Source organism: Bos javanicus, chromosome 19, assembly GCF_032452875.1.
Source record: "Bos javanicus breed banteng chromosome 19, ARS-OSU_banteng_1.0, whole genome shotgun sequence".
NCBI lineage: Eukaryota > Metazoa > Chordata > Mammalia > Artiodactyla > Bovidae > Bos > Bos javanicus.
The window spans coordinates 15,197,805-15,211,311 of NC_083886.1; the positions used below are offsets into that span (position 1 = coordinate 15,197,805).

The 13,507-nt window shown below is 39.7% G+C and overlaps 1 protein-coding gene across 10 annotated transcripts in view; it reads right to left on the minus strand.

Annotated features, from left to right (window-relative positions):
- The window catches only part of SYNRG (synergin gamma), an 85,493-nt gene that overhangs the window by 59,393 nt on the left and 12,593 nt on the right, over positions 1–13,507 (minus strand). For 9 of the 10 annotated variants that reach the window (XM_061390307.1, XM_061390314.1, XM_061390310.1 and 6 more), the window contains exon 4: positions 13–143. The exons of the other annotated variant lie outside the window; for it this stretch is intronic. In XM_061390307.1, the coding sequence (XP_061246291.1) occupies positions 13–143 (131 nt within the window). The remainder of the gene's footprint in view (positions 1–12; positions 144–13,507) is intronic. 10 annotated transcript variants of the gene reach the window in all.

Here is a 13,507-nt window from a genome sequence, read left to right on the forward strand (position 1 = left end):
GAGGTTTCTTACTGCTGCTCCTCAGCAAACTGCTTCTGCATGTCTGGAGTGTACTGTGGGCCTGGAGGACGCATTCCCAGGAATGGTGCTTGTCCCAGGTAAGGCATTCCTCCTGCTGGTATTGGTCCCATTGGGATCCCTGCCTAGAAACAACAGACAAAGACTTAGGCTTAAAAAACACAATTTCTCCTTTTTTTTGGCTGTGCTACGCAGCATGTGGTATCAGTTCCCTGGCCAGGGATGGAAGCTGTGCCCCCTGCAGTGAACGCATGGGGTCTTAACCACTGGATTGCCAAGGAAGTCCCCACAACTTTTTCTTTTAACTACTACAAAGAAAAACTGTAGCTTCCATAACTTTTCTTTTCCTCTTTAGTTGGTGGTGTGTGCTTCTCATCGCGGTAGCTTCCCTTGCAGAGCACAGGCTCTAGGGTGCTCGGGCGTCCGTAGTCGTGGCGAACGGGCTTAACTGCCTGGCGCCGCATGGAATCTTCCCGGAGCAGGGATGACAGAACCTGTGTCCCCTGCACTGGCAGGCAGATTCTTAACCACTGGACCACAAGAGAAGGCCTGTATTAATTAACTTTAATAGAAGATTCAAAGGACATAGGCTAAAAATGAAAAGCTCCCCTTAATATCTTGCCTCTCCCACTGCCTTCATGTCTGAGAGGACCACCACTGCTAACAGTCTGAGGAAGTGTGCGTCAAATCTTTCAGACACACACACATTATATCTGGTGAGCTCACTGAGCCATACTCTCTGAGGTGTCATATCTTACATGTCTTTGTATTTCTAGCAATAGATAAGAGCCTGGCATACGGCAGTTATTCCACAAATGAGATTAAACACGTATTTCCAATATGTATGATAGGATAATGAATATTTTGATATTATTATACCCTTGGTATCCCAACTTTTACAGAAAAAAATATATTTAATGAATACTAAATGACGTATCTTCAAGATCTTTCTGCGTTGTTGGGTGTTGTCATTATAAACATGCCTGAACCGGCTAAGTCTGCTCCTGCCCCTAAAAAGGGCTCTGAAAAAGCTGTGACCAAGACCCAGAAGAAGCACGGCAAGAAGCGCAGCGCAGCCACAAGGAGAGCTACTCCGTGTACGTGTACAAGGTGCTGAAGCAAGTCCATCTGTACACCGGCATCTCGTCCAAGGCCATGGGCATCATGAACTCCTCCATCAACGACATTTTCGAGTGCATCGCTGGCGAGGCATCGCGCCTGACGCATTACAAGCGCTCGACTATCACATCCAGGGAGATCCAGACCGCCGTGCACTTGCTGCTACCTGGGGAGCTGTCCAAGCACGCTGTGTCCCAGGGCACTAAGGCTGTCACCAAGTATACCAGCTCCAAGTAAATATAATATGCCTAGCCGCTGTTAACGGAGAAGGCAATGGCACCCCACTCCAGTACTCTTGCCTGGAAAATCCCATGGACAGAGGGCCTGGTGGGCTGTAGTCCATGGGGTCGCTAAGGGTCAGACGTGACTGAGCGACTTCACTTTCACTTTCAAATGACAAATCAATACAATAGTATAAAGTTTACTGAAGTGTCCAGAAGAATAGCATTGCACAAGAGCTAACCACAAAACTTAATATGAATCATGATGACGGGGACGATGGAAATGATGGTTAACAGCTAATTTTTACTGAGTGAAAATGTCTCTATTCTTCAACCTTCTCCCTGAAAGGTTCCCCTTCAGTTCCCTAACTTGAAACTTGGCTATCCCTGGAAGCCCTCTCACTTGGAGACTGCTACTTTTCTTCAAACATTTCCTGTAAATGGACAATATTCTCCTTGGTTCCAAACCCCTTTTCTCATCTCTTTTCCTTCAAAACCCTGAACACATTTTAATTTCTTACAATCAGACTTCATCAGTTACTCTCCTACCCTATTTATGCCATCTACTCCCTCACTCTTCAACTTCAAATCCTTGCTATGGTCCATTCTACTCTTAAACTGCTCCTGGTCAATAATCACGAGGATGACTCATCTAACACTGGCGTTTCAGGTCTCATCACAATCATGTTCAACATACCACTCTAGTTTCCCATTCCATGGTCATCGCCCCGCTCATCTGGCCCAATAGCTGCATCATCTCCAAAATCTTGATTTGAAGCATGCCAATAACTGACCACCACTTTCTATTCTTCCAGTTCATGCTCTCCAGCAATTCTTTTATTTCATTAATACTTCCCTCCCATCCATTAATCTTTCCACTTTCCCACCACTGATCATGCTCATCATGTCCTCACTTCTCGTCTTGCTCAGCTTAGACTCCAGGATTCAATATTAAATATCCTTGTAAACATCCTTCGCTCCCCTACCTCTGGCTTCCTTCGTATGGTCACCTGGGACTTCATTCTTGTTAGTCAACTAATCACTTTCTCTTATCCTTATACCCAAACCACTTAATCTTACTGGAGAGAAAAACCTTGAAGAGTCACCTTAAATTCTTTTAAAAAATGTTTGTTTGTTTTTGGCTTTGCTGGTCTTTGCTGCTGTGAGGGCTTTTCTCTAGTTGTGGTGAGCAGGGGCTACTCTCTAGAGGCAGTGCACACATTCTCACTGAGGTGTCTTCTCGCATTGTGGAGCACAGACTCTAGGGCGTGCAGGCCTCAGTAGCTGCAGCTCCCAGGCTCTAGAGCACAGGCTCAATAGTTGTGGTACATGGGCCTGGGTGCTCCGAGGCATGTGGGATCTTCCCAGACCAGGGACTGAATCCGTATTGCCTGCATTGGCAGGTGGGTTCTTTGTCGCTGGGCCACCAGGAAAGCCCCATCTTAAATTTCTGGCTACAAATCTCAAATGGTTTCCCAACACAGGAGCCTTACAGGGACTCTTACCTTGTAAGATTTCAATGCTTTGAGTTGCTTGAGATTTGCTATGGCCCAGCATATCTCAATTTCAATATTCCATGTTTGCTTAAAACGAAAGTAATTTCGAGGACTTCCGTGGTGGTCCAGTGATTAAGACTCCATGCTCCCAAAGCAGGGGCATGAGTCCGTTCCCTGGTCAGGGAGCTAGTATCCTGTATGCCACACTGTGTGGCCAAAACAAAAGTGTTTTACAATTGTTGGACACAGTATCCTATTATCCATTAATCAAGTTTGTTAAGAAGCTCGTTTAAAATGTGTATCTTTACTGATTGTGAACTTGTCTATTTCTTCTTATTTTTCCGTCAGTTTCTATCTTACACATTTTGAGGCCAGGTTATTAGGTGCATACAAACTAATATCTTTCTGACGAATTTAATCTCTTATCAAGTGAAATGCCCTCTTACCTCCAGGCTTTTAAGGCTTTTTGACTTAAAAGTATATTTTGTCTGATTTTCCTTTAATAGAAATCATGCTAGTATTTCCCTCAAATTAAAAAAAAAAAAAGTATTTCTTTTGAACTTTTCTAAAATACCTTCTTGTTCTGAACCTTTACTGAGACTGTGGAAGACTGTTTTAAGGTTTAGAAGTAATACAATACATGTAAAGTACCTGGAACACTGTTTAGCACATATGAGTAAATAAATAGCTGCTAAGTCGCTTCAGTCGTGTCCGACTCTGTGCGACCCCAGAGACGACAGCCCACCAGGCCCCCCGTCCCTGGGATTCTTCAGGCAAGAACACTGGAGTGGGTTGCCATTTCCTTCTCCAAAATAATAGCAGCTATTATAAAATAATTATCTTTAACATTAGAAGTAATACTGATGACAGAATAGAATACTTTCAAAAACAGTAATGATTCCATTTTTTTTCTGAAACAAGATTCTTCAAATACAGAATTAAACAAGTAGATAAAAGAACACAATAGTTGTAATACAGATATCATTTTATTGTGTTCCTGCCATACGTCAGCCATAGAACCAGTCATATGTATACATAATTCTCAATAAATGTAAGATCACAAGAATTAGAGATAATTCTGATAATAATTAATAAATAGACCTTAATAAGAACAAACACTTATGAAGTCTGTACTAAGTCCCAGGGGCTTTTCTAAGTGCTTTACATGTATCAATTAATTGAACCCTTATAATAAACCTATGCAGTAGGTGCTCCTATTCAGATAAGGAAACTGAAGTAGAAAATAGTTAAGTATCTCACTCATTACTGGCAATGACAGAGCCAGGATTAGAACCAGGCAGCTTCTGGTTCCAAAATCCATTTTCTCCATCATGCTATGCTGCCTGTCCAGTTATCAAAAACCACCACCAAATTCAGACTTAAAACTATTTTAAATGTTTTTTTCTGCCTATTCATATGCTCAGACACATTACCTGTTCAATGAATACTAGCAACCTGGCAGGTTTATAAATAGTTTCCAGTACTTTACAACTGAAGTTACAAGTAATATTGCTTAATTACTAACACTCTATTCTAAATCCTGGATGGTGGTGGCCATGCATATTTATTTTTAATCACAGTATGGTTCTCTTGCTGCTAAAAATTAGTGTCATAGTCCTAGTATTATATTTCTCCTTCTCCCACTATAATGTAATCAGTTCCTTATTTTTTCCAGTTTTATTGAGATAATTTGACATATGATAATACTGTATAAGTTTAAGGTAGGTAACATGCTTATTTGATACACTTGTTTATATATCACAAAATGATTACCACCATAGTATTAACTAACATTTTTGTCATGTCACATAATTATCATTTCTTTTTTGAGGTAAGGGATTAAATTTCTTTTTAAATTTTGACTTAGTTTACCCAAATCAAAACTTGTTCTTAGTTATGTTCAATAACATAGAACACAGAAGAAATCACTCAAATCAGACAGGCTAAAAGACAAAATGATATATTCCACAAAAATAATAAAGAATGAAAGAAGGTGTTATTATCCACATTGCCTTTCTAGTTACACAATTCTGTTCTTCAAGAAGATTCAAACTTTGTAAATGGCATTGTGTGTTTCTCCTATTCCTTAAAAGTAACTTTATACATGTCATACAGCCTAATTTTAGGCTTTCTTTTGAAATCTAGATAAACTGAAAGGGTAAGAGATACCAATCCTTATCTATACAGTGAATGAATAACACAGCAAAAACAAAAACAAAACAAAACCCACTCAGAAATCTGAGATACATTCAATAAACTACTCAAAAGACTAAAACACAAATAAATTAACCCCCAAGTTGAAAGTTACCCAAGACTACTGAAAACCTGAACAAGTGGAGAGATGCGACAGCAAGACTAAATGAGTGAAAATGTCAATTTCGATCAAAATCCCTACAGGTTTTACATGGAATTTGCTCAACTGATCTCAAAATTCATACTGAAGGGGATGTGGCCATGAATAGCCATTATTCTTTAAAAGAACAACAGAGGCTCCACTCCACCAGATAAAGGCTCATCTTGGGTTAGAACACAAGACAGTAAGGCGTGTACTGATGCAGGTATAGACACATACAGCAATGAGGCAAACGAAAGAGCTTAAAAACCAAAGAAAGCATGTGAAGAAATTAGGCATTACAGGAGTCATCTTAGATTTCAACAGGTACAGAATGGGCTACTGATAAATGATTTGGGGGACAACCGTCTATTCAAATAGAAAATAAAATTAGGCCCTTCAGCATCATACTGATACCTAAAGAACAATTCCAGGTAGGTTAAAGACCTATATATAAAAAATTTAATTTGTTAATAAGAAAACACAGGAGAATATCAGTACTACCTCTGGGTTGGATTATGTCATAGATGAGACACAAAAAGCTCAAACCATAAAAGAAATGATTTATCCATCAGACTTAACTTCTACAAAACATGACACCATTGACAAAGTTAATAAATAAGCCTAAGTCTAGAAGGACATACTGACGGCACAAATAACCACAAAGGTTAGAATCCAGAATACATAATGAACACTTATACAGAGTGAAGTAAGTCAGAAAGAAAAGCAGCAATACAGTACACTAACGCACATATATGGAATTTAGAAAGATGGTAATGATGACCCTGTATGTGAGATAGCAAAAGAGACACAGATGTATAGAACAGTCTTTTGGAGACTGTGGGAGAGGGAGAGGATGAGATGATTTGGGAGAATGGCATTGAAACATGTATATTATCATAAGTGAAACAGATCGCCAGTCCAGGTTCGATGCATGAGACAGGGTGCTCAGGGCTGGTGCACTGGGACAACCCTGAGGGATGGGATGGGGAGGGAGGGGGGAGGGGGGTTCAGGATGGGGAACATGTGTACACCCATGGCTGTTTCATGTCCATGTATGGCAAAAATCATTACAATATTACAAAGTAATTAGCCTCCAATTAAAATAAATTTTTTTAAAAATCCATAAACTCAAAACAGAAAGCAAAAAATTGGGAGCAACTTAAGTGTCCATCAACAGAAGAATATATACATATATTTTCCTGCAACATAATACTACAGAGCAGGTGTGTGTGTGTCTATGTGCACGTGTGTGTGCACCTGGTCACGTCTGACTCTTTGCAACCCCACAGACTGTAGCCCCCCAGCTCCTCTGGAATTTTCCAGGCAAGAATACTGGAGTGGGTTGCCATTTCCTTCTCCAGGGGAACTTTGCAACCCAGGGATGGAACCCATGTCTTCTGTGTTTCCTGCACTGGCAGGTAGATTCTTTACCACTGTGCCAGCTGGGAAGCCCCAGCAGCTATATGAACACTTAAAAAAAACCTTTAAATAATACAGTTATAATTTTCTTCCTCTATTTACCCAGAGATTATCACTGTCATAAATTCACTTTTGTTTCCTTTCATTTCTGTATATGTTTATATAATTCATGAATGTCATAATCTCTAGGTTTTAAAATTTTACATGTGTTTCCTTCTGTATTTGACTTTTTTCACTTAACAATGGTTTTCTCCAAAGATTTATCCCAGTTATGGAATGATGCCGATGAAAAATAAAAACGGTGTTGGAAGAAATTAGTCATAAATAAATAGAAACATAATCCATATTTCATGGACTGGCAAACTTAATATCGTTAAAATGTTAATATTACCCAAAGCAATCTACAAAAGAAATCCCTATAAAAATCCCAATGAGATTTTTGTAGCAATAAAAAAATCCATCCTAAAATTCATATAGGATCTCAAGGGACCCCTAATAGCCAAACAGTCTTGAAAAAGAACAACAAAACTGGAGGATTCAAGCTTCCAGATCTCAAAACCTACCACCAAACTACAGCTATCAAAATAGTAATAGTACTGCCATAAAGCAGGCTTCCCTTTTGGCTCAGATGGTAAAGAATCCGCCTGCAATGCAGGAGACCTGGGTTCAATCCCTGGGATAGGAAAACCCCCTGGAGAAGGGAACGGCTACCCACTCCAGTATTCTGGCCTGGAAAATTCCATGGTCTGTATAATTCATGGGCTTGCGAAGAGTTGGACACGACTGAGCAACTTGCACTTCACTTTCACTGGCATAAAGTAAGACTGTTACAGAGCAGTGGAAAAGAACAGAAAGCCAGAAATAAACTCTTGTATATATGGTTCAAATGATTTTTGATGAAGGTGCTAAGACCTGGGTAAACGACAGTCTTTTTCAACAAATGGCGGTCAACAGAACTGGGCCCTCAGCCAACACCCTATACAAAAATTAACTCCAAATGGATCGTGAACCAAAATGTAAGACCTAGAACAATAAAACTCTTAGTAGAAAACACAGAACAGAAACTTCATAACACTGGATTTTGCAATGATTTCTTGAATATGACATCAGGCACAGTTAACAAAAGAATGAATAGACAACCTGGACTTCAAGAAAACGTTAAAAATGTGTATATTAAGAGACACAACCCACAGAGTAAAAAGGCAACCCACAGAATGGGAGTTAATATTTGCAAATCACATATATGATACGGGATTCATGTCCAAAATAAACAGGAAAGTCCTAAAACTCAACAACAAAAAACTCAATTCAAAAATGGGCAAAGAACTTGAACAGACATTTCTCCAAAGAAAGACAAAGACTGTATGCTTCTATTTACATGAGGTACTTAGAGTAGTCAAAATCACAAAGACTTAAAGTATAAGGGTAGATGCATGGGGTTGGAGGGAGGGAAGAATGGGGAGTTATCGAACAATAGGTATAATTTTAGATTTACAAAATGAAGAGAGTTACAAGAATGAATGGTGGTAATGGCTGCATAACAATGTGAATATATTTAATACCACTAAACTGTACACTTAAAAATAGTTAACATGGTAAACTTTATGTGTATTTTACTGTAACAGTGTTGGAGAAAACATAGGAGGAATCATATTACATAGCTAACATAATCAAGACTAGCAGACACACGCATCAGTGGACTGGAACAGAGAACCTAGAAAAACACCCAGATAAACATGCCTAAGTGCTATGGTCGACTATGTCGCCACTCTGATCTTGAACTTCCAGCCTCTAGAACTGGGAAAACTAAATTTCTGTCGTTTATAAGCTATCCAATCTCTCATATTTTGTTACAGTAGCCTGAACAGACTAAAAAACAAGACAAAAACTGACAGAAAATATCTGCAAACCACACATCCAAAAAAGGGCTAGTATGCAGAATATATAAAGATCTCTTGACATTCAACAGTTGATAGCTTATGGTGAACAGTGTCAGAATTTGTGGTCTCTGAAGGAGAAAATTTCATTCTAGGACCCAAAAGACACAGTCTCAGTCACTCAAGAGCTTTGTGTAGCAAAGTTTTATTACAGTGAAAGGACAGAGTGAGCCTCCACCAAGAGGCACTAAAAGCAGGTAGCAGAGTGCCTGCCTCACCAGTTGCAACCGTGCATTATGTACTCTTCAACTGGCCGCTTGAATAGATAAAAAACAACACTTCAAGGCTGTACAGATTCCATTAGACCCTTTCCCAAGGCATACATCCTTGAGATAACTTCAGTACAAGATTAGCCAGAAGGAACCTGTTCCAGGCAAGGTGTTTCTGGGTGAGATATATTGTTGCTGAGAAATAGGCTCCCAGGCAAGATTTGTTACAATTTTAATTATTAACATAGAGTCTAAGAAAAGCATGTCCACCAGTAAGACATTGTGCCTTGTGATCATTAGCTCCTAAAGAAAGGCCAGATCTTGGGCAAGATACATTGTTGCACAAGGCTTAAGGAAAGCAAGAGGGAGAAAGTTCACCTCCTCCTTAAAGGGCCCCGGCCTGCCTAAGCTTTAACTCTCTCACAGTAAAATAACAAAAAAAAATCCAACAAGAAAATGGACAGAAGATAGAAGCAGACACTTCTTCGAAGAGAATATAAAGACAGCAAGTAAGCACATGAAAATATGTCTAGCATCATTAAAGAAAAACCAATATGGAGGCCTCACTCTGAATATATCCCTAGACCACAGGCTCACAGTCACATAACCAAATTGTAACACTGTTCTGATTTCCCTGAAATGCTGCCTGACCTTAAACAAAACCCAAGCTTTCTTCATGTCAATGTGACATCACAGTATTCTAGCTAATAAGCTACAAAAAAGTAAGCTTAGCAATGAAAAGGAAAGTAAATTTCTAGAAACTAATCACAGTAGAAAACAATGAATTCATTCATGTTTATAATAAATTGCTAGAATCACTTGTGGTTTGAGGTCTCCCTGTTCAGGAATAATTTGTTTCTTGCCCAATAAAATATCCATATCAAGTAAAGCTCCCTGAATTTTCTTTTGACATTAGTCACAAGGGAAATGCAAATTAAAATCATGAGATATCACAACACACCTATCAAATGGCTACAACAGAAAATAACACCAAATGCTAGCAAGGATGCAGAGAAACTGGATCACTCCTATATTGCCTGTGAGAATGTAAAAGGGTATAACCACTCTAGAAAATAGTTTAACAATTTCTTTAAAAACTAAACTTCCAAATACCATGCCATCTAGCATTCCCGGGCATTAATCCCAGAGAAATGAAGCCTTATGTTCAAAAATCTCTATCACAGCTAAAAAGTAAAAACAGTCCAGATGTCCTTCGGTGGGTGAATGGTTAAGCAGACAATAGTACATCCAATAATGGAATATCACTCAATAATAAAATGAAGGGAAATATTGATGCATGCAACAACTTGGATGAATTTAAAGAGAATTATGCAGAGCAAAAAAAGCCAATCTCAAAATGTTAGTGATTCAATTTAGCTAATACTGAAATCATATAATTATAGAAATGGGGGACATATGTATTAGTGATTGACACGAGTTAGGGGGGCATTAAGTGGGAGAGAAGTGAATTTGGTTACAAAATGGCAACATGAGGAGATCCCTGGGGTGGTGGATGCTCTGTATCTTGACTGTATCAATGCCAACATCCAGCTGTGATATTATACTACCATTCTCCAAGCAGTTACCACTGGGGGACTCTCTGTATTATTTCTTATATACACATGTACCTACTTTACCTCAAAATTAAAAGTTTAACTAAAAATGGTTTACTGCCTCACACATTGTTCATCATATATTTCATTCTTACCTGAATACCTGAAATATTTTGAATATTAACCTCAAAACGTATTTGAAATCTTGTTAACTGTGTTCTTTTTATGAGTTCTGGGGAGTAGAGGGCTATGAGGCAACCAAAACTAATTTTCATCTTTGACTTTTATCTGTGTATCCTTCAAAGATTTAAGGGATGACTAAAGAATAAGAGGTATTCTTCATACACATCTGTGGTTGGTTAAGGCTATTAAGTTTGGAGGAAAAAGGTAAGATTTCTGTAAGTTTCTCCTTTAAGAATACTGAACAGATTCCAAGTAGCATATAATACCTGCCAGCAAGACTAAAGGTTATGGAAAAAGATTTTGGATTATCATTTTTTAAAATGTATCTATTTAGGCTGCACTGGGTCTTCACTGCTGCACATGGGCTTTCTCTAGTTGCAGCAAGCAGGGTCTACTCTTCTTTGCGGGATCTTCCTGGAGGAGGGATCAAACCCATGTTCCCTGTATTGGCAGGTGGATTCTTAACCACTGGACCAAAAGGGAAGTCTCTTTACTTTAAGATCATTTAGGAGCTCCTGATACTGAGGGAAATTATTTCCGTGGTATCAAACCTAGTAGTTCACTTATTTACTGTTGCTCTGTGTATTAGAGATCCTTACTGTGTTTTGGTTATTTCAAACTCTTTAACACATTTTTCAGATAATTACATAAGTCAGAAGGGGCTTCCCAGGTGGTGCAGTGGTAAAGAATCCACCTGCCAATGCAGGAGATGCGTGTTCAATACCTGGGTTGGGACGATCCCCTGGAGAAGGAAATGGTAACCTACTCCAGTATTCTTACCTGGAAAAATTTTATGGACAGAGAAGACTGAGGGCTATAGTCATGGGGTCACAACTGAGCAAACACACGTGCAAGTCAGAAAACGGCATTTAGTGTGAAAATTGATTTTAAAATTGTATCCTTTGTTAAGATTTCAGCAGGAAGCTTCAGTTCAGTTCAGTTGCTCAGTCGTGTCTGACTCTTTGCGACCCCATGAATCGCAGCACGCCAAGCCTCCCTGTCCATCACCAACTCCTGGAGTTCACTCAAACTAATGTCCATTGAGTCGGTGATGCCATCCAGCCATCTCATCCTGTCGTCCCCTGCTCCTCCTGCCCCCAATCCCTCCCAGCATCAGAGTCTTTTCCAATGAGTCAACTCTTCGCATGAAGTGGCCAAAGAACTGGAGTTTCAGCTTTAGCATCAGTTCTTCCAATGAACAACCAGGACTGAGTTCCTTTAGAATGGACTGGTTGGATCTCCTTGCAGTCCAAGGGACTCTCAAGAGTCTTCTCCAACACCACAGTTCAAAAGCATCGATTCTTCGGCGCTCAGCTTTCTTCACAGTCCAACTCTCACATCCATACATGACCACTGGAAAAACCATAGCCTTGACTAGATGGACCTTTGTTGGCAAAGTAACGTCTCTGCTTTTGAATATCTAGGTTGGTCATAACTTTTCTTCCAAGGAGTAAGTGTCTTTTAATTTCATGCTGCAATCATCATCCGCAGTGATTTTGGAGCCCCCAAAAATAAAGTCTGACACTGTTTCCCCATCTATTTGCCATGAAGTGATGGGACCAGATGCCATGATCTTCGTTTTCTGAATGTTGAGCTTTAAGCCAACTTTTTCACTCTCCTCTTTCAAGAGGCCCTTTAGTTCCTCCTCACTTTCTGCCATAAGGGTGGTGTCATCTGCATATCTGAGGTTATTGATATTTCTCCCAGAAATCTTGATTCCAGCTTGTGCTTCTTCCAGTCCAGCATTTCTCATGATGCACTCTGCATGTAAGTTAAATAAGCAGGGTGACAATATACAGCCTTGACATACTCCTTTTCCTATTTGGAACCAGTCTGTTGTTCCATGTCCAGTTCTAACTGTTGCTTCCTGACCTGCATACAGGTTTCTCAAGAGGCAGGTCAGGTGGTCTAGTATTCCCATCTCTTTCAGAATTTTCCACAGTTTATTGTGATCCACACAGTCAAAGGCTTTGGCATAGTCAATAAAGCAGAAATAGATGTTTTTCTGGAACTCTCTTGCTTTGTTGATGATCCAGCAGATATTGGCAATTTGATCTCTGGTTCCTCTGCCTTTTCTAAAGCCAGCTTGAACATCTGGAAGTTCACGGTTCACATATTGCTGAAGCAGGAAGCTTACTAAATCTTAATTAGAAACACATGGTATTCTTTGGTGGCCTGTTTACAATGACTTGCTGCCCTTACTATAAGAAGTTGGCACATCCCTCTGTGGTGTGCATTCCTCCTGGTAGACTCCCCATTGATGTTTGTTTGGGCCACGTTACCTTTGTAAGCAGAAGTGTGATTGATAACTCCTACCTTTGACAGAAAGCTTTAAAAGACATCACAGGGTTTGGTCATCTCTTCTCATTTATGCCAGGAGTCTGAGATGTCCTAGGTAAAGGTCTCAGGATAAAGAACACAGAGCTGAGTCAGAGCCAGCTCATCCAAGGACAGGTATCTCAAATGAGAAATCTGTTTCTGTAAGTCATTGAGACTTAGGGATTTTTGTTTCTGCAGCATAACCTAGTGAAAGCTGAGTAACTTGAACTTAAACTCTACAAAAGCTTAATTCATTCCCATTTTCTTCCTAGTGGAGATGAATAAAGAATGACTTGGGGATTTCCCCAAGTGGTCCAGAGGTTAAGAATACACCTGCCAATGCAGAGGACACAGATTTAATCCCTGGTCCAAGAAGATTCCACATGCCATGGGGCAACTAAGCCCCTGTGCCCCAGCTACTGAGCATGCATGCCATAGAGCCTGTGCTCTGCAACAGGAGGAGCCACTGTGGTGAGAAGCCCATGCACCGCAACCAGAGAACAGCCCCAGCAGATGCAGCTGGAGAAAGCCCACACGCAGCAACGAAGACCCAGCACAGCCAAAACTTTTTAAAAGTAAATAAAATTAAAAAGAAAAGAATGATTTGGAAGTTTTCCTAAATCTTTACAGACAGCATAGAAACTTTATTTGCTTAAATGACTTCAATGTGACAACAGTTTAAACTTAAATTCTGATTA